Here is a 23,116-nt window from a genome sequence, read left to right as displayed (position 1 = left end):
ATTGCAAAATATTTTAATATAAAATTTGAACGTATTATATCCGATTTGTTTTCTCTCAAAGTGAGAAGAAAAGATCAACGAATGATCAGTCAAAGCGTATGATAAGCAAATTATACAGCTGGCGCACGTTAGCAGCAAGGCTTATGCCTACTGAGTTGAGGCGGTGACTCTCCGTACACTCTTTGAGTGAGCGACTCGCGCTTTCTCTATAAAAGGAGTGCTTCGTTGGTGAATGGTTCTCGTGTTCTGTTGGTTAACTAAAACTTTTAACTAAAAAGAGCCATTGCCAGCGAAGCTTTCGTACTCTAGCTACCAAAAGCAAAACCACCTCTAGCGAGGAAAACCCGTAGGCAGAGAGAGAGAGATTGAAACGCCTCTCCGTCGTCGTTTCTGCTTCTCTAATCGGATTTTCGAATGAAAATGGCGGATCATTACCTGCTAGGATGGATCTTGGCATCTGTCATGGGGCTTTTCGCTTTCTACTATATTGTTTATTTGCTAGTGAAGCCGGAGGAGGACAATAATAGACGATCCCTCCCTCAGCCGAGAAGCGACTTCGTCAAGACTATGACAGCTACGAATGGAGAATGCAGATCCGATGACGACAGCGACGTTGACGTCATCATCGTCGGAGCCGGTGTTGCTGGCGCCGCTCTCGCTCATACCCTCGGCAAGGTGATTTGGTTTGTTGCTGTTTTGTTTATTTTTCCACACGCTGCATTTTTTCGGTAACCGAGGTGAAGTATTTATTTAATTTTGCTTTTATCTTTTTCTTTTTGAAATTCGAAATGTTTTGCCTACATGGCTTATGAGCTTTGCCACATTTAATATTTTTTTTTTTCCGCTTATGAGCGTGAGCTGTAGGTGTTTGTATACTTCGCTGTGTAGATATCAACAGTGATTTTGCCTTTTCTTTTCCTTTTCATTTTTCCTCCCTGTATTCTCTCTGTCTCTGGTTTTCTGACTGAACAAGGATTTTATTAAGGTGTTCTGATGTATAACTGGGTTTGATTTTAACTTACAAAGACTGAAGTCTACGGAGTTGAACTGGATTGGATTATGCTCATCAGTTTTTGTTATATTGTTTTTCTGCTTTCCATGGGTATATACGGTTATTTTATTTTTTAAGTACAGATTATATATTATAGTCTAGAACTAGGTTAACATGTGATTTTATTCATTCTGTGTGGAGGCTATTTATAGTTCCATCAGAGGCACGAATAGAAGATGAGGATTCTGTATATGCATATATTTGCAGGCCTGTAAATATGCAAGTACTCTTAGGATATTTTGGTCTTTTCGTTGGACTGACGATAAAAATATGTGCGTAGAATCACCCGTAAAGCCAGCGTGCCTGCAATTTACCCCTTCCCTTTTCTGATTGGAAGGGGATACAAATAGTGTTGTCACTTCTGACGAGTTTATTTCTAAAATTTTTCTTTTTTATTTTTCGGTTTTCTAAAATTACTATTAAGGCCTCAAAGTGCTTACAGATGCAGCAGTTTGTTGATATGTATTTGTGTGTAAAATGAAATCATTTTGGACTTGGCGGTGGAAAATTTGAATCTCTCTGCTTTTAAGCTTGATGTCTTATCTAATGAAGCATTAGCCAATACCTTTGGCACATCACTTTAGAATTAACGATTAGAATTTGGGAAGGACAAACTGGGCATATGAAAATTAATTGTTAAAAGATTCTTCGTCTGTGGTCTAGTCTGTTTTTTTATATGGTTGTATAGAATTCGTTTGCCATGCCTTGACCCCACCTTTCTATTTATTATTATCGGCTAACAAGCAAGACATGGAGTGAACAACTTGATACATGCTATCACTCTAAATTGCAGGGATTGCATTGAAATTCTTAATCCATAATTTAATCGAAAGGTCAATACTTAATTCTATGGGGTTTTAACTTACTATATTTCTTCTGATTGATGGGTACATGTAATATTCTCCCATAACACATAAATTATGTTTTGTACTCATTAAACAGAGGGCCAACTTTGTTTGAGTTTCATGTTTTGAAGTTTTTGTTTCTTTCCTAGTACTTTGGGCTATGGCTGGTTTTGTCTATAGCATCAGATAAATTCTTCAAGTAGGATAATCTTAACTGCTAGTTTTTTCCATAACAAGTTAATTATGTTATTTGAAAAACAGGATGGGCGTCGAGTGCGTGTCATTGAAAGAGACTTGACTGAACCTGACAGAATTGTTGGTGAATTGCTACAGCCGGGGGGCTACCTAAAGTTAATTGAGTTAGGACTTGAAGGTGCGTGTTATCATATTTTGCAACTATCTGCAGAATTTTGCAATGCTACTAGTTTGTGGTGATCTTGAATTTGTTGGTATTAGGTTAATGATACTTTTGCTTACATCCGGTTATAGACAGACCATGTTGCTAATGGAACTGTATCTGATTTCATACTGTAGATTGTGTGGAGGAAATTGATGCACAGCGAGTGTTTGGTTATGCTCTTTTCAAGGATGGAAAACATACACAACTTGCTTATCCCCTGGAAAAGTTTCACTCAGAAGTAGCAGGGAGGAGCTTTCACAATGGGCGTTTTATTCAGAGGATGCGGGAAAAAGCTGCATCTCTTCCCAGGTATGTCTTTTCACCCCGTACGTATGAATGTGCAAATGTGCTAATGCCTTTTGAAAATTGACTGTTTCTTAAGATGATTCATACAATTATTTTTTCATGTGTCTCTACAAGAATCTTTTCACTGACAGACATCAGTAAATCAGTTGACATCTGTGGTCTCTGTAGTGAGGATCCATGTATTATTTGGTTTCACATCGTGATCATATGAGAATTGTGTTCACCTGTATGTAATTATACCCTGTTTTCCTTTTCTTCTAGTGTAAAATTGGAGCAAGGAACTGTTACTTCTCTACTTGAAGAAAAAGGGACAATTAAAGGTGTGCTGTACAAAACAAAAACTGGTGAAGAGCTTACAGCTTTTGCACCTTTGACAATTGTTTGTGATGGCTGTTTCTCCAATTTGCGTCGCTCTCTTTGCAACCCTAAGGTGATGACTTGCGATCTTTTTAAAGAATGGTGATTGTACTACCGCTAATTAATGAATTATTTTATTATATTTGGGGATTTATGACCTAGCTTTATCACCAAAAAAGTCACTCAATTTTCCTTCATACAATGCAATAGTCTCTAGAAAGTAAAATCTGACTTACTAATTATATTTTGCAGGTAGATGTGCCCTCTTGTTTTGTTGGTTTGGTCCTGGAGAATTGTCGACTTCCGTATGCGAATAATGGGCACGTTATACTAGCAGACCCTTCCCCAATTTTGTTCTATCCTATCAGCAGTACAGAAGTTCGCAGTCTGGTGGATGTACCTGGTCAGAAGGTCCCTTCTGTTTCAAGTGGTGAAATGGCAAATTATTTGAAGAACGTGGTGGCGCCTCAGGTTTATAATTTATGATCTTTGCATTTATAACAGCTTTTTTATTTTTTTTTCCTAAATGCATTAATAACAGCTTGTTTAGCCTTTATTTTCCCATCGTATTTCTTTATCAGCATTTAATCTGAAAAAGCTGTTGTTATCTTGATTTACATTTGATGGTGTCTTGGACTGACCTCATGAATGCATATTGCAGGTTCCCCCAGAAATATATGATTCCTTTGTAGCTGCAGTTGATAAGGGAAACATTAGAACAATGCCAAACAGAAGTATGCCAGCTTCTCCCTATCCTACCCCTGGTGCTTTGTTGATGGGTGATGCATTCAACATGCGCCATCCTCTAACTGGAGGAGGAATGACTGTGGCACTATCTGACATTGTTGTGCTACGGGATCTTCTCAAGCCTTTGCGAGACCTACATGATGCTCCTACTCTCTGCAGATATCTTGAATCCTTCTACACCTTGCGTAAGGTAAGTTATATTCATATGCATGTTTTGATGCTGCTACAACTGGAGTAGTGCCTGCTTTTTTTTTCTTGGACTGCCTCTAGCTGGTGGCATGCATATGGGGAGAACATTTGCATGGAGAATAAATCATATGCTCTTTGAATATTGCGAGAATTAAAGCCAAACTTGGCCGTGGAACTTTCTTCATGATGAAGATAAGATTCCATAATATGTCAGTCAACTTAACATCTAGTGTTATCATTGCAGCCTGTGGCATCTACAATCAATACATTGGCAGGTGCCCTCTACAAGGTGTTTTGTGCTTCACCTGATGAAGCAAGGAAGGAAATGCGCCAAGCCTGCTTTGATTATTTGAGTCTTGGAGGTGTATTCTCAACAGGACCAGTCTCTTTGCTCTCGGGTTTAAACCCTCGTCCATTGAGCTTGGTCCTCCACTTCTTTGCTGTAGCAATTTATGGTGTTGGGCGTCTGTTATTGCCATTTCCTTCACCTCATCGTATATGGGTCGGTGCTAGGTTGATTTCGGTGTGTATCTGTTTCTCTTTTACCACTCTTGCAACGTTAATATAAATGAATACTAAAATATTAAGGTACTTTTTATACAGGGTGCATCAGGAATCATCTTCCCCATTATTAAGGCGGAAGGAGTTAGACAAATGTTCTTCCCTGCAACTGTTCCAGCATATTATAGAGCACCTCCCATTAAATGCAATTAATTTGAGAAGGAAATCGAAGATAAGGGAGCGGCTTTGTATTCTCAAAGAACTGTGAATTATCATAAGCGTTAGTCTTTCTTCAGGATGTCTGTAACTGTTAATCTCAGCTCCAAATATATAAAATTTTGTTTGTTCATTTTACTTTGTGGGATTGTTAATGTTGCAAAGAAACTAAAACCTTATAGTGAAGATGAATTAGTCGATCATTTGCTATCTTTAATGCTGATCAAGTTGACGTTTTCATGGCAAAAAGTTTAAAGAAAAATAACCTGAAATCATTTGTCTAACGGACTCTTATAATGGAATAATTATGTAGTAAATTTTAAATCCAATGATTTTAACTACTTTTTTCAATTTTATTGAGAATTATAATTTTCTATCATATTAATTTAAAAACTGAGGCTTTGTTTATTTTATGGAAAACATTTTTAACATTTTTTTAATATTTAGGATACTTAAGAAAATTAATTAATAAAAAATATTTTCCTGATTAAGAGAAGTTAAATTAATTTTAGGAAAAATAATTTAAAAAAAAAGAATTATTTTTTATTTTTTAAATTTTTATAATTTTATTAAAATATAAAAATAATGAAATAAATATATATTATTAATTTAATATTATAATTAAATAATAAAAAAATATTTTTTATATATAAATTATTTTTCGTGAAACAAATGTAACCTACATTTATAACTCAATAAAATTTTTAATAATTTTCTTAAATGGTTGATAAATAATATTAATTAATAATGCTGTTTAACATAAAAATTACATCAATAATAAATGACAAAAAATTCTAGTTTTATTTATTCTTCAAAAAGGGGAAATAAATATCCATGCGTAGGCGTCCCATAAACTGCAAGGTCAGCTTGTTCTCTCATTGAATTAAATAAATAATTGACCCGAAAGAAAATCAGGTGATCCCGTTAACTCAATTGACCATTGACCTGTCATAAAATGAAAAATTTTAAAATATCAATTTTTGATATTATAATATTTAAAAAATTAAATTCATTTAGTCAAAAATTAAAATTTTGTTTAACTATTATCTTTTATTTATAATAATACAAGAAAGTTTATAAAATGATATTTACTTTTTTATTATTTATTTATAAAAATATTTTTATTTTATATATTAATTATAAATAGAGAATAAAAATTTGATTAATTTTAATATTTTCATACAAAATTTAAAAAAAAATATATATATATAACCTAACCAACATTGAAGTATTGATCCTAAAAATAAAATTTAGTTATATTTAATTAACATATATTTAATTAATTTTTTTTATGGTTCATTGATTAAATTGTTATCATTGACCCAATCCTTCAATTGAGTCTACGGGTCTGTTTGGATAGGGTAAATGAAAAATAAGTAACGAAAGAGTAAAGAAAAGTGAAAAAAGAAAAAGGTAAAGAAAATTGTAATAAAAAAAAACTCATATTTAAGAAAGAGATAAATTAATAAAAAGGTAATGAGAGGTGATTTATATTTTTTATGTTTGAAAAAATATTAAAAATAAATAAATTTAAAAAGTATATAAATAGAAATATTCAGAGTAAATGAAGTGTAAATAATAAAAGAATAAGAAATAGTGAAAAAAAAAAAAGAAAAGGTAAGAAAAGTTATAATAAAAAAAATTCTCATATTTGAGAAGTATTTTAATGAAAAATAATTTATATTTTTTATGTTTAAAAAGCGATGAAAAAAAAAAAAATTTAGAAAATGTATAAACAAAAATATTTATAACTTTCACCTTTCTCTTTACCTTTCTTACACTCTAATTTGATGTGCAAGAAAAATTAAGATTTAAAAAAAAAAAAACACAAAATTTACCTTTACTTATCCTTACCGTTCATTAACTCACCTACGGGAATAAAATAGTTACTCTATCTCTTGCTGCTTTTATTTTCCCCTCGATCACCCTAAAGCTCCGACTGAATCTAATAACCATGCTCCACTCTTCACAATATACAAGCAGATGCATCAAATGGAAATTCTTGACTGTCATATACACGTGTGTATATATTATTCTTTAATTATTCATGTAATTTGTTTAATGTTTGAACATAATGAATTATATTTTTACATAATTCCTGAAATTAGGTCAAAACACATTTCGGAAGGGCTCTGCATAAATAAATACATTAGTTGCCCTCATTTATATCTAGATTTTTTTTGTTAAATAGAAATCCGTATTTCCTCTCCCTAAATACGAACCTATTAATACACCATTAATTCGCCCCAAAATTAAATTGCAGTTAATTGAATTTTAAGCAGGAAAGAAAACAATCATGGTTGGGATTGACAAATGAGCGACATTCTTCCAGGCCCGTGCACTCCCTGTAGCAGTCGGCCAGTTCATGCTTTCATGTCCTTTCTTTCTTGCTTAATAGCCTCGTAGGATATCATTACCTCTTTGAACTTTGCCTCCGCAGCCGCTGCACCATGTCAAATTAATGGTATGTCGTCCGTTTATATGATTATAACTAATACTAGAAAATAATATCTAACCTTTATTATCTTGGTTCTGATCTGGATGGAACTCCTTTGCCTTGACCCTGAAAGCTTTCTGCGGGTATATCAGTATCAGGGGTGCAACAAAATGGTAAAAATCATGATTCAGAAATTATTCAATTGAAATACTAACATATATAAATAAAACAGCCAGACAATTTTTAATTGCATACTTGCATCACCTAACAAACAAAAGAAACCCCCATTCCCCTGTGCCCCCCCTCTCCCCCCTTCCCTCTTCTCTCTCTATCTCTATCCCTTTGGCGTTGGCTAAAGAAGAAAGTCTAGCACATAGTTATCAGTTCAACCTATACAAGACGACGACAGTTTCAAATGCAGGACAAATAAATGAAACAGATGTAGAAAAATTGTGGATGTTGCACTTATCTCCAGGAATCAAGCATAACAGAGAACTTCTTTCATGCCTTCAAATATCCTAATCCTCAACAATAATTAGACCTGAATCTAGAAACAGAGAACATCAATGCAGATATATTTTCCTGGATGAGGTAAGTATTGTCTCAAGTGCACAAAGCAGTAAAAGGTCAGCAATTAGTTATAGAAGGTCAATCATAGACGTAATGTTAGCTGTTTGAAACTAATGCAGAAGAGAACATATTCATCACAGAGTAATACCTTAATCTCAGCTTCTGTATATGGTGTTTTTCTGGACCTGTTGTACAAGAAGAAAAGTTAAGATGTCAATCCCGACTGCTATCAAATATCAATGTTCTGAATGCATGTTAATGAAGTTAGAAAAACCATTATCAAGAAAAATGACTAAAGCATGTTAACGAAGTTCATGATTTTAAGAAAGAGCTTTAGTCTTTCTATCGGTAATTTTGTCCAAGACTTCCATTCAAACATGAACTTCAACCAACCTTTATCTCATAGTATCATAATGACACCATATCATTTACAATTATGATACATAAACGCTTCGATATCAATTAAATGCATTCAAACACATCTTTTCTCTATCCTTCACCTACATATAGCTTTGTAATTATTACATGGTCTAACCAATAAAAGGCAAGATCATGCCATGATGGGGAGATATAAAAAAAGAAATAAATGAAAACCTTTTCAATAAAACATGTTCCAAGATTCTGGTCCTTCTATTAGAAAATCATACCCAATAATAATAGGATAGAAATTGAAGGATAAGACACCTCTACCAGAAAATAGCTTTTCAATCATTTGATCTTTCAAGATTTTATTCTTCAGAAATAAATAACTACTCATGTCCCAACCAATATGTATAGTATTCCAATATTTTTTTAAATAATCTAGGAGCTATACATCTGAAAAGTTTTAATTGGTAAACTGAGTAAAAAATACACTAGATTTGGATTGAAATCAGGCATTGACGACTCTTAGCATTACCTATCAAGGCCCAGAACTGAGTAATGATATGACAATGGGTAGCTTGCATTCTCTCTTGGAGTCCTGAAGTTAGTCCTCTGTTCCCTGAAGGATGCTTCAGCCTTCCAATACCAATCATCTCGCTGAAAATGCTGATGATATGCACCTGGACCATTTTCCCTCCAGCTTTCATAGCTTCTCTTGTACTTGTTCCTCTCTCTATTAAACACACTTTGCATGCGCCTTATTCGTTCCTACAAACAACAACATGGTATCATTTTTACAATCAAATACAATTACAAAATATGCAAATAACCAAGTATAGACCATCAGATCCAAATTGCAAGTTAAGATGTTTGACACCATAAGAATGGGTTTAGCGATGATTATATAGTTATACTACAATGCAGTGCAAACAAAAGGATAATATGATATAATAGAGTGATAAAGGACTTGTCCTCCAAATAAATCATTTAAAAATAACGCAATCCAAAATTTGTAGCAACATGACAGAAGGCATGTAGAAGGAACTACTAAAAAAAATTAATTTTATGAATTCTAAAGACTTTTTTACTAAATGTAACAGAGCTGTAAATCAAGAGAGAAAACTCACTACTCTCTCCCTTTCCTCTTCATATTCCTCTTGCATTCGTCGATTGTTCCTTTTCCATGCTTCCTCCTGAAAAGTTGACCGGAAAGAACTGCCAGTTCCTCCTTTCCATGATGACTGTGACCGTTTTAACTATAAGTGTAATTGCATATGCAATCAGTTTGGCAAATGGAATACAAAAAGGAACATGTTGATAATATATATATAAATAAACTATAAATGTAGACTGTTTGTCCATCAAATGTAAAAAAAAGGTTTAAGCATAATGAATACTCAACTAAAATTCTTGCAAACTTTTTTGCTTTTGAGATATCAAACCTAAAGGAGTTTCTTTTAAGTTATCACACTAAAGATGATATTAAATATCAAAATTTATTGCAAATTATATGAAACGGTTGTAAAGCTTTGATGGTTCATATAATAAATGACATGGTGTTAGTCAAACTATTCAATAAAGGAAATTGTGTAGGCACATTACTCCTATAATCCATGCATTTGACTATTTGGTCATATATTTGCAGATAAACATGCAAATCTGTGCATTCCATTGATTTACAGACAACAAAGTAATGCAAAATTTATGTAGTTTATGCAACACCATCAACCATAATCCTAAACTGCTTTGTTGGTAGCTAAATTAGCTTGATATTATACTTTCCCTTAGGACAAGAAGAATATCATGTTAGTGTCTCAAAACTACAAGGTTGCTCTTCTACATACAACATAACAGAGATATGACTCAATTTTTTTACATTATGGTAGGTCAATTTTTTATTACAACACAAAAAGGCCAAGATTTATAAATGATTGTATACCTGAGTATTGAACCATTCAAGAGTCCTCCGCAGCTGACCAACCTGCCAGATTGCTATAGCCATCAAATGGTGTCTCTAACGGAGCTGGTCCACCAACAGTTAAATCTACTTTCTCAGAACCCGATGGATTAAGGCACATTTTTATGCTTTAGCCACATTAAAAGTTAAGTCCATAATTGAGCATTTTACGAGATCCAAAATGCCTAGACTGAGGAGGTAAACTCATATGAACATGACCTAAGGAATCTAAAGTTGTTCCATGCCTCTAAGAAGGTTAACCATCCTTACTCCATTCATAATCCAAATCAACTAGGCAATTCAACTAGGAAAATTGGAAACATTGAATCATTGGGCGAGGAAACGCTACACTTGTGGGCTTATATACAAAATATAATCACATACCAAAACCCATTTCAACATAATGATTGCAGAACATAAAACCCTATTTTCAATCAGTCGATTTCTGATTCCGACTGTCAGGAACATTTTAGATTAAATCAGACAATAAATAACAAAACTTTCCTATAAATACATAAATTTAGCAATCATATTAAGGAAAAAAAAAAAAAAACAACAAAAGGGAAGAAGATAAATAGAAACTCACAGCGAAAGTGGTAGCAGTGGCGCCAATTAGACCGAATAGAAATACTCCCCAAAGTTTCATATACTCTGCTTTCTCTTGATAAGGTCTGTTTGGCGATTGCCATGGATTGTCCTTATCTCGACTAATATCTTCTCCTCCCATATTATTAATGCTACTTCAATATCAATTCTCAAAGATTCCTCTCGAGTAAATTACAAATCGAAATTCGAAACCCTAAGACCATAGTTAGGGTTTCTCTTGAATATGTAATTTTTCTTGTACCGCCTTTTGAATGAGAGTGTTTGGTATCCGAGACAGAGAGATTCAGAAACATGTAACTCCAATTCCTATTTAGACTTCATTAGCGAAAGAGATTGTGCCAGACAAAGCCATAGAGAGAGAGAGAAAAGCGCGTGAGTTGTCAACTGGAGAAAGGGGAATCTAATGTGTACTCACTCACACCGCTAATGCATAATCTACAGCGCTAGTTCGCCGCAGCCATTGAAAAATAAATCCTCAATTAAATATTATAAAAATTATGATTTAAAATTGATTAATCGAATGCTAATTTATTAGTTTATTGATCTTTAATAAAATAAGAATATTATTTTTATATATTTTAAAATAAAATAAATTTATATATATTTATATAAGTTAAAATGATAATATAAATAATAAATAAATGTTAAAGAAATTCTTATATTCCACGATAAATATAATAACAACTAATTTTTAATCATAAACTAATTAAAATTAATACTAATAAACTTTAATTTAGTAGTAAATTTTTAACATAGTAAACCATTAATTGTCGATCCAACAATATGGGGTAACCAAATCACAAAGATTCAATTTTGTGATTCATTTTATTTTTATCTCTTAATTCATTTTTTCAATAATTAATCATCGATTAATTTAGTCATTAAAAAAAATAAGAATACATTTAATATAAGATCAAAATTTAGGAATTAAATGTTATTCTTTTAATTTTAAGAGTTACTGTTAACTTATGTTAAAAATTAATAATACATTTTTAAACATTTAAATAATATTAATAAGGGTTTATAAATTATAAGAATAATTATTACCCCATAAAGGTTAACGCTTATCAAATTAACTTGCTTATTTTGCATATTTTTTTTTTAAATCAAATTGTTGATATATGAAAGATAGTTAATTTCATCTTGTTGAAATTATTATTAAAATTATAAGATTAAATTTTAATTAGATGATGGTATGTTCTATAAAAACAAAATTAAATTGTAAATAATGCTATGCTTTTTTGAAAGCTATTATTCAGTTGCACAATTAACTCGATTGTAAGTAAAAATTATATATTTCAATATTAATTAAATTATTTATATTATTTTTTATATAAATGATTAGTTTCATTAATATAAAAAGATAATATGTTAATTTACAATTCTCTTTATTTTCAATTAATGATACTTTTTTTCATTTTTATAAAATAAAAAATTGTTAAATAAATCATCAATATTATTATATTCGAAGGTTCTTGCACTTAAATAAGTTTAGGGATAAAAGAAAGTGACACTCCATATATAAATTAAATGACAAAAAGCTGCATAAAATTCATAGCAGTATGTGGGAATTATGAAAAATAACTTCATGCTTCATCTATTCTACAAGAGGGAAACTCTCTCCAATATTTCCCCAAACAAAAAACTCAAAAATGTTCACTCCCTTTAATTCAGAATACCAGCTACAAAGGAAAGGAAAAAGAATGAAAAGAAGAAACACAAGTCAACTTCACCAATCAATGTCTGCTTCTTGTTTTTTTTTTTTTTTTTTTTTTTTTTTTAAATCTAAAAATATACATGTGTGTGATTCTAACACTTAAATCTTTCTTCTGCTAAAAATTCGAAGAACAAGCAGTTAGGAGCTGAACCTATACAACCAAGAAACTTCTTCCCTTTTTCTTTCCCTTTCCTAAAAGACTTTTAATGTGCAAGTCAACTTGAAACACTTCAAATTATTTGTTAGGAGGAATTAGAACCTTTGATTTCTTTCAGATTTTAGAGCTCCGGCTTCAACCGCCCTGCATTATAGCATCTCAAGGTTAAAATGCAGAACATAACTCAGATTATATGCATATGCATGACCTGAATATTACCATTTGCTCCCAAACTGTCAATAGCAGAACTTGAATCAAATCCCATTTGGAAAAGGCTTTGGAGATCGTGGTCTAGTGCTGCCTGTACGTGCAAAAAAAGGGAATAATGAGTGCAAGTTTTTTTTTTTCAACAGCCAGAGATGAGAGTAGCATCCATACAAAGAATGCTTGCTTACATGAGGAACGGGTGGAAATTGTGGATTTGTATTTGGAATTATTGGTATGTTTGCTGGAAAAATTCCATGTGAATAAGGGTGAGCATTCATCCCAGGACTGAATCCCATAAGAGCAGCATTGCTACCTCTTGAATGAAGTATCTAGATAGGAGGAAAACTAATAACATGCATTATCCTTGTAACTTAATAGAATACAACTGATTTAATTCTCGCAGCATATGAAACTTGGCTTACATCTTTGGACAGAATCCTCTCAATGTCATGGCTTAGTTCAGGATTCACAGTGGCAAGTTTCATGGACAAAAACTGCAACAAAGAAGCAAGTATTACTTCACTGGATGGTTGATCATTTAGAAGCCACGGGTGACTACAGTAATATCAATAACAACTATAGACGGGCATAGAATATCAGTGTTTTGCATTCTTTGATTTAGAATAAGTTTTTTCTTTTTTTAAAAAAAATCACAAGGCAACTGTTTATAAGAAAGGGGCTCAAATTGATTCCTGTCCATTTGATAGGGTGAGAAATAGCCACAAAAACTCAAGTAGATTACTATTCCTGAGTTGGAGATGTCAATTGAATGAAACCAAATTAGAATCAGGAATTAGCATTAAGTTTTCTGAAATATTAAACCAATTCTATTTTCTTCATGCCAGAGCACTTTGAGGATAATTAGTGGTGCTTTTCTAGAGCAGACCTCCAGCGATACTTGCAATCTTATTGTACATGAACATTGTCATTTGCATATAGATATGAAGATTCGAGACCAGATAATCTAGGACCCAGAATTGCGTACCTCGACCTGTTGTTGCAACGACTGCACATAGTTGATGATTTCATCTAGCATTACTGCCTTTCCAGTAATCTAAAACAATCATCAAAACTAATCAGATCTCCTTTGTTTTTTTCCTCACAGGAAAAATGTTTCGTTGAAAAGCCAGCCTACCACTACATACCTTATTGCATCCTGGAACGAGTTCTTGCAACAATCTCATCCGCTCACTAATCTTCTCTCTTCTCACCTACGAAAAGACCTTTGACTTCAATATATGGATGAATAATATCATGTTCTTATATTGATATATATAGCGAGAAGGTACCCTTTCAGCAAGGCTGTGGCTATTGGTAGCCTGACCCCTTCTCGCCCTGACATGAATGTAATTCTCATTTGGAGCTTCTCCACTGTGAGAATTGTCTTTAGCTTGTTTAGCTGCTTGTTTACCCCGCAAATTAGCAGCAGTATTCTGTTCAGTTCTTGGCTTCTTCTCATCCTGTTCTTTTTGAACCTCAGAGCTATGTCCAGAAGGATCCTTTTGTAGCTCTCCTTCAGCATTCTAAAGTTAATAACACAATAATTCAAACAGAAAGCTACAGGCAATCAGAGTACTGCAAAACTTTTAACAGCTAATTGATGTCATGACAACATAAATGCAAATTACCTTATTTGGATCAAAAGGAGAATTGGATTCAGCCACTCGTTTTCTTCGTTTCCCATCAGGTGTAGCCCCTATAATGGGCTCTTCCGTTAATTGGCGATCTTCTTGAGATTCTACACAATTTGTTATAGTCCTTTCGACATTTGCCTCCTTGTTTGAGGAATAATTAAGATGGCAGCCAGTATTGGCAATCTGGCTACACTCGGTGAGACCAAATGAACAAACCATTTCTGAGAAGCTCCCACTTCCATAGGAAGGAAACTTGGGCATTAGCTCAGCATAACTTGAATCAGATGGGTAATGAACAAGATGGGAAGTGGTACTGTTTCCCTGGTTTTCCATCACAACAGGGTAAGGAGAATTGGTAAATTCACTTTGAGACACCATTGATGAACCTCCAAAATTCTCATGCTGACTCATTGAAACAACTGGATCCCAAGCAGGAGCAAAGAAGGGGTTTCCACGCATTCCTGAAGATTGACAATTGATAACACTTTGGCCTCCATTTTGAAACGCCTTACCATCATTGTTATCACCATTACCACCCATTTCTCCAGATTCAAAAGCTAAATCCCCAAATTCTAAAAAACAAGCCTATGTGTGATTTTGTGGAAAACCCAACCCAACAGTTAGCCAAGAGCAGGACTAAATATAGATATAAAACAGAAGGAACTATAGATTAAAGCTAAAGTGGGTTTGACCAGAATTAGCTGGTGATATCTTGCAGGACTCAACAAGGAACAAGTGGCCTTGGGCCTTGGCAGCTTTATAGAACTGAGCGGGTGCTAAAGTAAAAGAAACGCCTCATTGCAGCATCCCATAGACACAAAGTGAAAAAAGAGGAAATCCAATGTATGAAAGCATAAAATCTAACCAGCAACAGCTACTTAACTCATCTTTGAAAAGACCTTAGGATCAAGGCTACTCTAATATGCAACGATAAAACGGAAAATGCTTCCTAGAGACAAGAAAGTGAACCTTTCAGAGCATAAAGTAGACATAGACAAACTATGGCATTAGCCAGCTAACAGCTCATCAGTCCTTACAAAAGAAAAGCAGATTCCCTTTTCACTTTTGCTCGTACAAGAAAGCAGCTCCACTCATTTAAGACACCAATGTATTAAAATTGGCAGACTGAATCTCTTCATTTGGAACCTAATTCAGGGGGAAGACCTCAAACTTTAACCAATGAATGTGGAATTAGAAAATAGTGTATAGAGAAGTGAAATGACTAGCTCTTCAAGTTTTGAATCAGAAGACCCAAGAAGGCCAAGTAACCAAAGAAAAGGGAAGCTGCAGAGCACCTTTTGAGATATTCTCAGATGGGTTTCCAAAAAAGACCAAAAAGCATTAAATTCTACTTGAATTATACAAGAACAGAAAAGAAAAGAGTTTCATTCACAGTCCCCTAAAACGGGTGTTTGATAGTACCTGCAAGAGCATCAAATGCTTGCTTAAATTTGACAAGAAAAACCAAATTCACCAATTGGGTACTTCCACAAACAGTAAAGCAAGCATCAAATTCCAACTTTTATTATACATATAGATCACAGACAATGTAGGAGTCCTCTATTAGCCTAGAGAGAAAAAAAAGAGAGAGAAAGCATGCACAAAGTGAGAGATAGAGATAGAGAGAGAGAGAGAGAAAGAGAGACAGAGGCCTTGGCTTACCTGCTGAAGCAAACAGGTGACCTGTATGATTTTAAAAGACACACTAACCACTACCCAGGCTTTCCCTGCTAAATTATTACAGAACCTAATCTCTTTACTCCTTATAATTTCTTTTAGTAAGAAATTCTTAAATTATTATACCACTTTTTTCCGATTTTCCTTTTGGATTTTAATATTTATTTTTCTCAAAGGAGATAGGAGAGACAGGTTCTTCGCTTCAAGGCCAAGCTTGCTCGCTCACCTTGCTTGCTTCTTTGAAATATACTTTCCCCCCTTTTTTTATTTTATTTCATTTTTATATATAATATATTTATTTACCGACACATTTGCCAACTATTCTAACAGACCTGGCTTTGCTGTTACACACTCATTTTTCTCAGTGCCAACTAACACAACCCCTCCCTTTCTTTTCTTTTGAGAAGATTTCATCATGCACCTAAGCTCCATCACTCTCTATGAACACCCTCCCCACACCACTTCTCATCATCTCGATTCACCTGGCCCGCCAAATCCCTCCAAACCGTTCAATTAGTGGGTCATACGGATTAATACGACTTTTCTTTGATTTAGGCTTTTTTCTCCTTTGGGACAATTGTCCGGCTGTGATTAGAGAGCTCATACAAACATATTCAAATTATTGATTACACCATAGTGTTTCCTATTCTTTTTATGTTTTATAAACCCAATGTTGTATTTTTTTATTAAATAGATATCACCTGCAGCAATTTTTTTTCATTTTATTAATATTTTTTAAACCTTGGAGGCTTTGGTAAGGAAGAACATAAGGAATAATGGAATCTAATCATAAATTTTACCTTCTTGTCCTGGTACAGTTTCCAGCTGTAGATTAGAGTAGAGCCTGTGCCCTATGTCTACGCAACGAAACCTACTTGGTCAAAACCAGATTATCTGGTCAACATGACGTCCTGTTGTGATCTTGCTGGATTAAAACCAAATTATTATTCCGGGATTAGTGGCTAATTGTGCTTTCTACAGTGTAATTTTAATCCAGTGTAACCAACTTCACTGATTTAATTTTTGTGGGGATGTGGATTTGGACCCCACGTGAGGGTCTGCATAGTCAAAATCAGTATACATATGATGATTGAGATGGTACACCTAACTAATCAATGTGGGTACTCACACCAAATCATTCTTCAGGCTACAATTGAAGAGTGGGACATCGCCTGGCCTTCCTCGTTAGGGTTAGAAATGACAGAGAGAGAGAGGTGATTTTCAATTTTTACAATGGACTGGAATGGATTGTTTGACTGCGGTTGTGGACATTGGAAGCTCATGGAAAATTGCAAATTACTGTAAATCTCCCTCATAATTGGGATTAAAGAGAGGTTTGATTGTTAAAAAGTTTTTAATCAAGACAATGTATAATTATAAGTCATGGGATGAATAATTTAGTAATTAAGTATTTAACTTATAATGTAAAAATATTTAATTAATAATTTTAGATTAAATAAAATAGTGATTATTACATGCAGTAGCTTTTTTTTTTTTTTCCTTAAAAATAATTAGCAAATTAGGATAGATTCTTCGGTTGAACACAACAAGTTGAAGGTGCAAACATCAACCAACAACATTCAGAGGCGACCCCACATGGGTCACGCGTGTGACACGTGTCAATCTTTGGATCATTCGATGTGGTCCACAAGATGTGGTCCTCCCTAACTAGCAATTATATGGGTTGATACCTAGCCAAGAGGAGAGAGCTGGCGGAGATTTTCCTTCTTCCTTTTTTGTTTTTCTTAGTAGTTTTCTCTTAGAACAAACATATGATGGAAAATCATTACTTCTAAGGGGTCTCTGCTTTACAAAGTTTAACATATAGATACATAGTAATTATATAATAACCCTCTATTTCATATAAGATTAATATATTAAATGATAAATTAATTAAAAAATGATATTTAAATATAATAGATGATTATTATTTAAAAAAAATATTTTCAATACATGAAAAAATTAAATATTATTAAATTTACTTATATTTATTTAAATTATTTTTATTAATTTATCATGAAACTATCGCAAACACAGGGACACAGCCCATGCTTAGTTCTACCATTTCACAATCCTTTTGAGATTTTTTTTTTATACTTTTCTTTTTTTCCTTCTCTTCTTTACAGAAAGTTTGATACAAACTCCCTTTTATTCTAATTATACTATGCAGACCTTGCACTACATGTGGATTATATTAATGGCAAGTTAAAGACTACAACTCATGCAGAATATTTAATTAAGTTATAATTAAAGTAGATGATTAGAGTAAAATGGTCAATCCCATGATGGAGAGAACTAATGAAATCACATACAAAGAATCTTATTTTTCTTCTTCTTCTTTTTTTTTTTTTTTTCCTCTCCTATTCCCATATCTTCCAATGGGACTGATGGAAGCATGCGCAGAAGAGAATTAATCATAATGCAGCCTTCACTTTAGAACTAAAAGCTACCAGAAAGGCTGCTAGTTAAGGAAACTCAAAATAATGATGCTTGCCATAAATATTTATCCCAGCCAACCCCAAGATGGCACTCCAAATAAACAATCATTTTTCTTTTTTTGTTTTCCCTTATAAGCAAGTTCTACTTCTCAGTGCCACAATAACAAGTTGAGATGTACTTAGCTTCCATTTACTGCTGGTGACAGAGAAATATTTCAGAGAATAAACCCATAGAACTTAACTATTTCCACACAGAAATAAAATTTGCACCATTACATTTTAAAATTAGTGGATGGAACTTAGTAATCATATTCATAGTAGATTATATTTGCAGTAGCCTGAGCAAGCATTCATCTGCCATTGCCAAATCTTGGTAATGATGAGGATCCCTCGTATATCTAAACTGTAACGGTACTATAATTATAAAGCAAGCAACAAAATCTGTAAGAGGCCAACATTTTCATGTGAACACATTTCATCAAAATCTTTCTAATAATTCTTTTCAAAGCATCTCGATTTAAAAAAGAAAAAGAAAAAGAAAAAGAAAAAATCTTCCCATTGAGAATCTTCTGATGTTTTAATTGATTTGCACAAATCTCACATCCAACTATACATCACTCAAAGCGTCTTATTCAATTTCATGTCTTGCCCCTTCTCAATTTCTAATGGATCGTTGCGCAAACCTTAAGGCCCAGGCCACAGGTCCAATCCATTAGCCATAAAATCAAACTTCACGCAAATGCCCAAGATCTATGGGTTGAACTAAGCCCATCCTGACCAAAAATTCATTCGTCTGGCCCAATTCAGAAACTCTGGGAAGGCCTAAATTAAATTATAAATTTCCAAACATGCAATATGAATAATGTAAGAGAAATTCAGGGGGACCATGACATGCAAAAACAGATATAAAATATTAAAAGTAGCACGAAGCAGCGCTTGGATTTGTCGGAAGGAAAGAAACGTGAGGTCGAAGTTACAGAGACGCATTGAAAGGGAATCGACCACTGGATTATTTGTTTTGATGGGTTGAAGGATACAGGCCACTCATGTCTCTCTCAAATTAAGGTCCTCAGACTCAGAACTCAGAAGCAGAATAAGACATAAACTTGTACATTGTAATGTTCTGGTCCTGTCCTTCTTCCAAATGCTAGCTGTAATTTTTACAACAATCCTTTGTCAAATTTAAAATGGGTAAATCATAATCTTCCACTAAAATCAAAGAACTTCTCTTCTATTATTATAAAAAATACGAAAATTAATTGTGTTCCAATATTTTTTTTTTTTCTTAAATAATGATGAGTTGCATGCGAGCATTTTGACTAAGAATCGATCTTGTGTGTGATTCAGACGTTTTCTTTGTCTGCGTAGTGGTTGGAGTGTTCCGCTTTATACATGCTTATTTCCTTTTCATTGTCTAATCAATGTTGTTTTTATTTTCTTGGCACATACGCCAATTTTCTTCACAACTTTTTCGGTGATTATAATCTCTGTGGTATACTTCCACTTCCCAGCTGGAAATTAATAAAAATTTGAAAAGAAGATGAACAAATGAGCCGTTAATTATGTAGTAACTGAGGAAGGCGGGTGCCTGTGTACGCGAGCAGACATGTTTTTTAACTGATCGTACGGCCTACGCTACGCCCACTCACGCAACGGCGGTTACGGCTGGACAGTATCATCGACGGCATTCAAATGCCACGCGGAAGTACCTCTTGAAAAGTGGAATAAATAAATAAGAGAGAAGAGGAATCACGAGGTGCAGAAGGCAAAAGTCAAACAAAACTTTAATTTTTATATCTACAAATAATAAAATTATATTATTCTGTATCTTTATTTCTAATAAAGAAACATGACTTCGGCCAATAGATCCTTAGCTGCAAATCGCCCTTATCCTCTTTTTCAAAGCTCCCCTACAGTCTTCACCCTGGACTGGTTCGGGACCCTAGCTTCTTCCTTCCTTCCCCTGTACGACCTATATAATCCAATCCTTGCGTCTTGCCGGCTCGTCCTCTAATTCTTAAATATAGTGTACAGATATTAAAAATAATGAAATGTGAAATAGTCTCCTGCGCCATGGATATTCCAAGGAACTGGAGGAAGGAATAAATTTTGTGAAGGCGAGACTGATAAATTATTACCATATAGTTTGGTGTATGTTTGAGAGATAGGAGACAAGTTTGGTTGGCAAGAGACAAAAGCCAGTGAACAAAGTAACAAACGAGAGATGCAATAGATTTTTGTGTTAAATGTTGACAATGACAACAAATTTGGCAATTAATGCTCAGGGTCAGGGTGCCTCCTATTGCAACTTATCTGTTGCCAATTAAACCTCAACATGATCTTCTTGCATGTATCTCTACCAATATATATATATATATATATATATATATATATATATATATATATATATATATATATGTGTGTGCGCGCGTGCGTACGTGTATTATGCAAAACGTAGTTCCCTAAATCTCTAATTTTTTTAAAATTTTTTTTAATTTTTTTTTTTAAATTTAATTCCTTTCGAACAGAAGTTGGAATCTGGTATGACACGCCCACTAAAAAGAATTTTGACAGTTGATATCAATGGTTCTTTCAGGTTTACAGATATTGCTACTTGCCTACTTCCCTCTCAACTGGTCTCTAGTGTTGTAATCAACCTTTGCTACTTGGCCATTCAGAGGCCATTTTTTATCTTTGCTGTTATCTTGAATGCTTTTGCTTTAATTTGGAATTTTGTACTGAGTATCAATTTGCATGGTAAAATGAATTTAAAGACAAGGTTTACAATGCAGCGTACGAAATGAAAGGTCACATTCCTGGATTTGAGTATGGGCCAATTTTGGATATGGGGTATCCATGACCATGTAGCTACTCTCCTGCTTGGCAATAATCACTACCACTGGCCTGCCCTGGCCCGGTCTGGTCTGGTCTGGTCTGGTCGCTTTGAGAGAATCCTCTCTAGCTTTAAAATTATTAAATCTCAGCATGCATATAACATGAAAGTTTTTACTCTAATGATATTAAAATTATTTCTATAATTATAAAATCTCAAAATTAAACTCCCATTAGAACATGAGTAATTTTAGAAAATTACATGCATGGCTTGCACAAATTCAACCATGTTAGGTCTGGTCATTAACATTGTGTACGTACGAGTAGGACTAGATAGAGGAAAATTTGTCATGTTCTAACGGGTATCACATGAAAAAGAAAAAAAAGAAAAATCTGCAAGAGAGAACGACAGGTTTGATTTGAGGGTGAAAAAGAAAAAAAAAAAAAAAAGAAACCTACAACTAGGAGAGGTCTCCCTGGAAGAAACAGACTCGCCAATACAAAAATCCACAATCTAATTTCCCTATCAGGTATTGTACAGCATAAACATCTGCGTTGATTCAGCCCTCCAGGCTCCAGCGTGCTAGCTGTTAATTTAGCCAAGGGACCGTAATACATTTTGGGACCATTTCAGATATCAATATTTGTACCCTACTATTCCACCCAATGTTTATACGATTTTGGACAATTCAACGCATAAACTCTCTCGCTGGTTACAAAAGTATCCTTTACTTTTTGTTTCCTCTATTTTTTTTTTTTTTCAAATAAAAGTTAAATTCTATACATATTTATAGTAAAAACTCTGGAAATTTCAAACTCTAGACGTATTGTTTGAAGAATAAGAAAATACCAATCGATTCAAAGTAGATTCACACTTAAATTTTAACCATATAAGACCAAATCTTTCTTTTTTATTACCCCCAACTGAAATTTGAATTTGAAGGTATTGATTTCCATGATTTAATGTTTGAAATTAATGGAAGCTACAATGAACTAGCTCGTGTGCGAGTTTAAATTAGCACCTTGCTTTTCCAATGCTGTCTTGCACGAACTTTGTTTTAGCAGTCGAATAGCTGTCAACAACAAGCACATATGTAATTATGGATTTTGACTAAAAATTAAAGAGGTTTGAAGAAATTCATATCAGTGTGTGTTTACTTTTTTGTGTTAAAAATGAGAAGTAGCTATCCACTTTATAATCTTTTTCTCCTTGAATTGTATATCTTTTTGACCATCAATTGCTCCATTGTGGACCTTTTCTTTTCCATTTCATGGTTCGTTGCAGGTTTTACCATTATTTGTCTCCCTTTCATTAATTGTCCAATCAGTGTTTGATTTTTCTTCCCAACATTTTGGCCTTTTATATTGAAATGTACTGATTTCGGTGATTGCAATCTGGAGGGCATTTGACAACTCAAAAGTGTGTGTATATACACACACACAGACACCCCAATTTATGGTATTACCTAATCGAGCAGCAAAAATATAGGATTACTAAGTAATTACCATTATCATATGTTAGAAAAAAAAAAAATCACCATTATCATTAAGCTGGAAAATAATTAGCTAGGATGATTACAGGGTTCAAGTGCATTTCAAGAAAGAAGAGTTTACAGCAAGTGAAACAGAAATATTTGCAAGGGTGCTTTTGCAATCTTGAATAATCACGGGTTTTGGAAGCTATTTTTATCAAATTTGGAAACAATCATGCCAACTCTTGCAAAAAGAGACAAAAAATTTGCTATTTTTATCAAATTCTCTAAACAACCATGTGTGTTAAATGTTTATGTATGTTTGTTGTCAAAGACATCAAAGTATTGAAAATTGTGAAAAAAAAAAAAAAATTGTAGCATGATTTTTCAAGTGTAATTTTTTTAAATATTTTCCTATCTTTGTAAGGCATTATATT

At 33.5% G+C, this 23,116-nt stretch overlaps 3 protein-coding genes across 8 annotated transcripts; 1 reads left to right on the top strand and 2 right to left on the bottom strand.

The window, feature by feature from the left end:
* Positions 1–229: 229 nt before the first annotated feature.
* LOC110669811 (squalene monooxygenase SE1) lies at positions 230–4,750 on the top strand. Its single transcript, XM_021831604.2, has 8 exons — positions 230–675; positions 2,158–2,269; positions 2,431–2,605; positions 2,864–3,032; positions 3,212–3,430; positions 3,621–3,896; positions 4,140–4,418; positions 4,499–4,750. Exons 1-8 carry the CDS (start codon positions 415–417, stop codon positions 4,607–4,609), a joined length of 1,602 nt encoding a protein of 533 aa, XP_021687296.2. The 5' UTR covers positions 230–414; the 3' UTR covers positions 4,610–4,750.
* Positions 4,751–6,626: 1,876 nt separating this feature from the next.
* LOC110669827 (uncharacterized) lies at positions 6,627–10,980 on the bottom strand. 5 transcript variants are annotated; one of them, XM_021831646.2, is made up of 7 exons: positions 10,526–10,980; positions 9,922–9,963; positions 9,110–9,238; positions 8,518–8,750; positions 7,768–7,804; positions 7,129–7,186; positions 6,627–7,055 (listed from the first exon to the last, which is right to left on the bottom strand). In XM_021831646.2, exons 1-7 carry the CDS (start codon positions 10,664–10,666, stop codon positions 6,976–6,978), a joined length of 720 nt encoding a protein of 239 aa, XP_021687338.1. In that variant the 5' UTR covers positions 10,667–10,980; the 3' UTR covers positions 6,627–6,975. The 5 variants fall into 5 exon arrangements, with proteins under 5 accessions (XP_021687338.1, XP_057986907.1, XP_057986906.1 ...); XM_058130924.1 differs by having other exon boundaries at positions 9,922–10,005; positions 10,526–10,670; XM_058130923.1 differs by lacking the exon at positions 9,922–9,963 and having other exon boundaries at positions 10,526–10,944.
* A 1,128-nt stretch (positions 10,981–12,108) lies between these two features.
* Positions 12,109–16,163, bottom strand: LOC110669831 (transcription factor bHLH74). Of its 2 annotated transcripts, XM_058130922.1 has the most exons (9): positions 15,923–16,163; positions 14,255–15,682; positions 13,916–14,149; positions 13,772–13,837; positions 13,612–13,680; positions 13,049–13,120; positions 12,815–12,955; positions 12,639–12,720; positions 12,109–12,563 (listed from the first exon to the last, which is right to left on the bottom strand). In XM_058130922.1, the coding sequence occupies exons 2-9, from the start codon at positions 14,798–14,800 to the stop codon at positions 12,541–12,543; spliced, it is 1,233 nt and encodes a 410-aa protein (XP_057986905.1). In that variant the 5' UTR covers positions 14,801–15,682; positions 15,923–16,163; the 3' UTR covers positions 12,109–12,540. The 2 variants fall into 2 exon arrangements, with proteins under 2 accessions (XP_057986905.1, XP_057986904.1); XM_058130921.1 differs by having other exon boundaries at positions 14,255–16,163.
* Between the last annotated feature and the right edge of the window lie 6,953 nt (positions 16,164–23,116).

Source organism: Hevea brasiliensis, chromosome 12 (assembly GCF_030052815.1).
Source record: "Hevea brasiliensis isolate MT/VB/25A 57/8 chromosome 12, ASM3005281v1, whole genome shotgun sequence".
NCBI classification, from domain to species: Eukaryota; Viridiplantae; Streptophyta; class Magnoliopsida; order Malpighiales; family Euphorbiaceae; genus Hevea; species Hevea brasiliensis.
This window is presented reverse-complemented; position numbering and strand designations above follow the sequence as displayed.

What these genes read in the sequence shown, in the direction of transcription:
- LOC110669831 (XM_058130921.1), bottom strand. Translation starts at nt 14,800, where the DNA reads ATGGGTGGTAATGGTGATAACAATGATGGTAAGGCGTTTCAAAATGGA. An exon ending in CTCCTTTTGATCCAAATAAG is followed by an intron (nt 14,150 to 14,254) that starts GTAATTTGCATT and finishes TATTAACTTTAG; the next exon opens with AATGCTGAAGGAGAGCTACA. An exon ending in AGAGGATTCTGTCCAAAGAT is followed by an intron (nt 12,956 to 13,048) that starts GTAAGCCAAGTT and finishes CCTCCTATCTAG; the next exon opens with ATACTTCATTCAAGAGGTAG.
- LOC110669827 (XM_021831646.2), bottom strand. Translation starts at nt 10,666, where the DNA reads ATGGGAGGAGAAGATATTAGTCGAGATAAGGACAATCCATGGCAATCG. An exon ending in CCACTGCTACCACTTTCGCT is followed by an intron (nt 9,964 to 10,525) that starts GTGAGTTTCTAT and finishes GCAATCTGGCAG; the next exon opens with GTTGGTCAGCTGCGGAGGAC. An exon ending in TCAGTTCTGGGCCTTGATAG is followed by an intron (nt 7,805 to 8,517) that starts GTAATGCTAAGA and finishes CTTGTACAACAG; the next exon opens with GTCCAGAAAAACACCATATA.
- LOC110669811 (XM_021831604.2), top strand. Translation starts at nt 415, where the DNA reads ATGAAAATGGCGGATCATTACCTGCTAGGATGGATCTTGGCATCTGTC. An exon ending in AAAGCTGCATCTCTTCCCAG is followed by an intron (nt 2,606 to 2,863) that starts GTATGTCTTTTC and finishes CTTTTCTTCTAG; the next exon opens with TGTAAAATTGGAGCAAGGAA. An exon ending in TCGGTGCTAGGTTGATTTCG is followed by an intron (nt 4,419 to 4,498) that starts GTGTGTATCTGT and finishes CTTTTTATACAG; the next exon opens with GGTGCATCAGGAATCATCTT.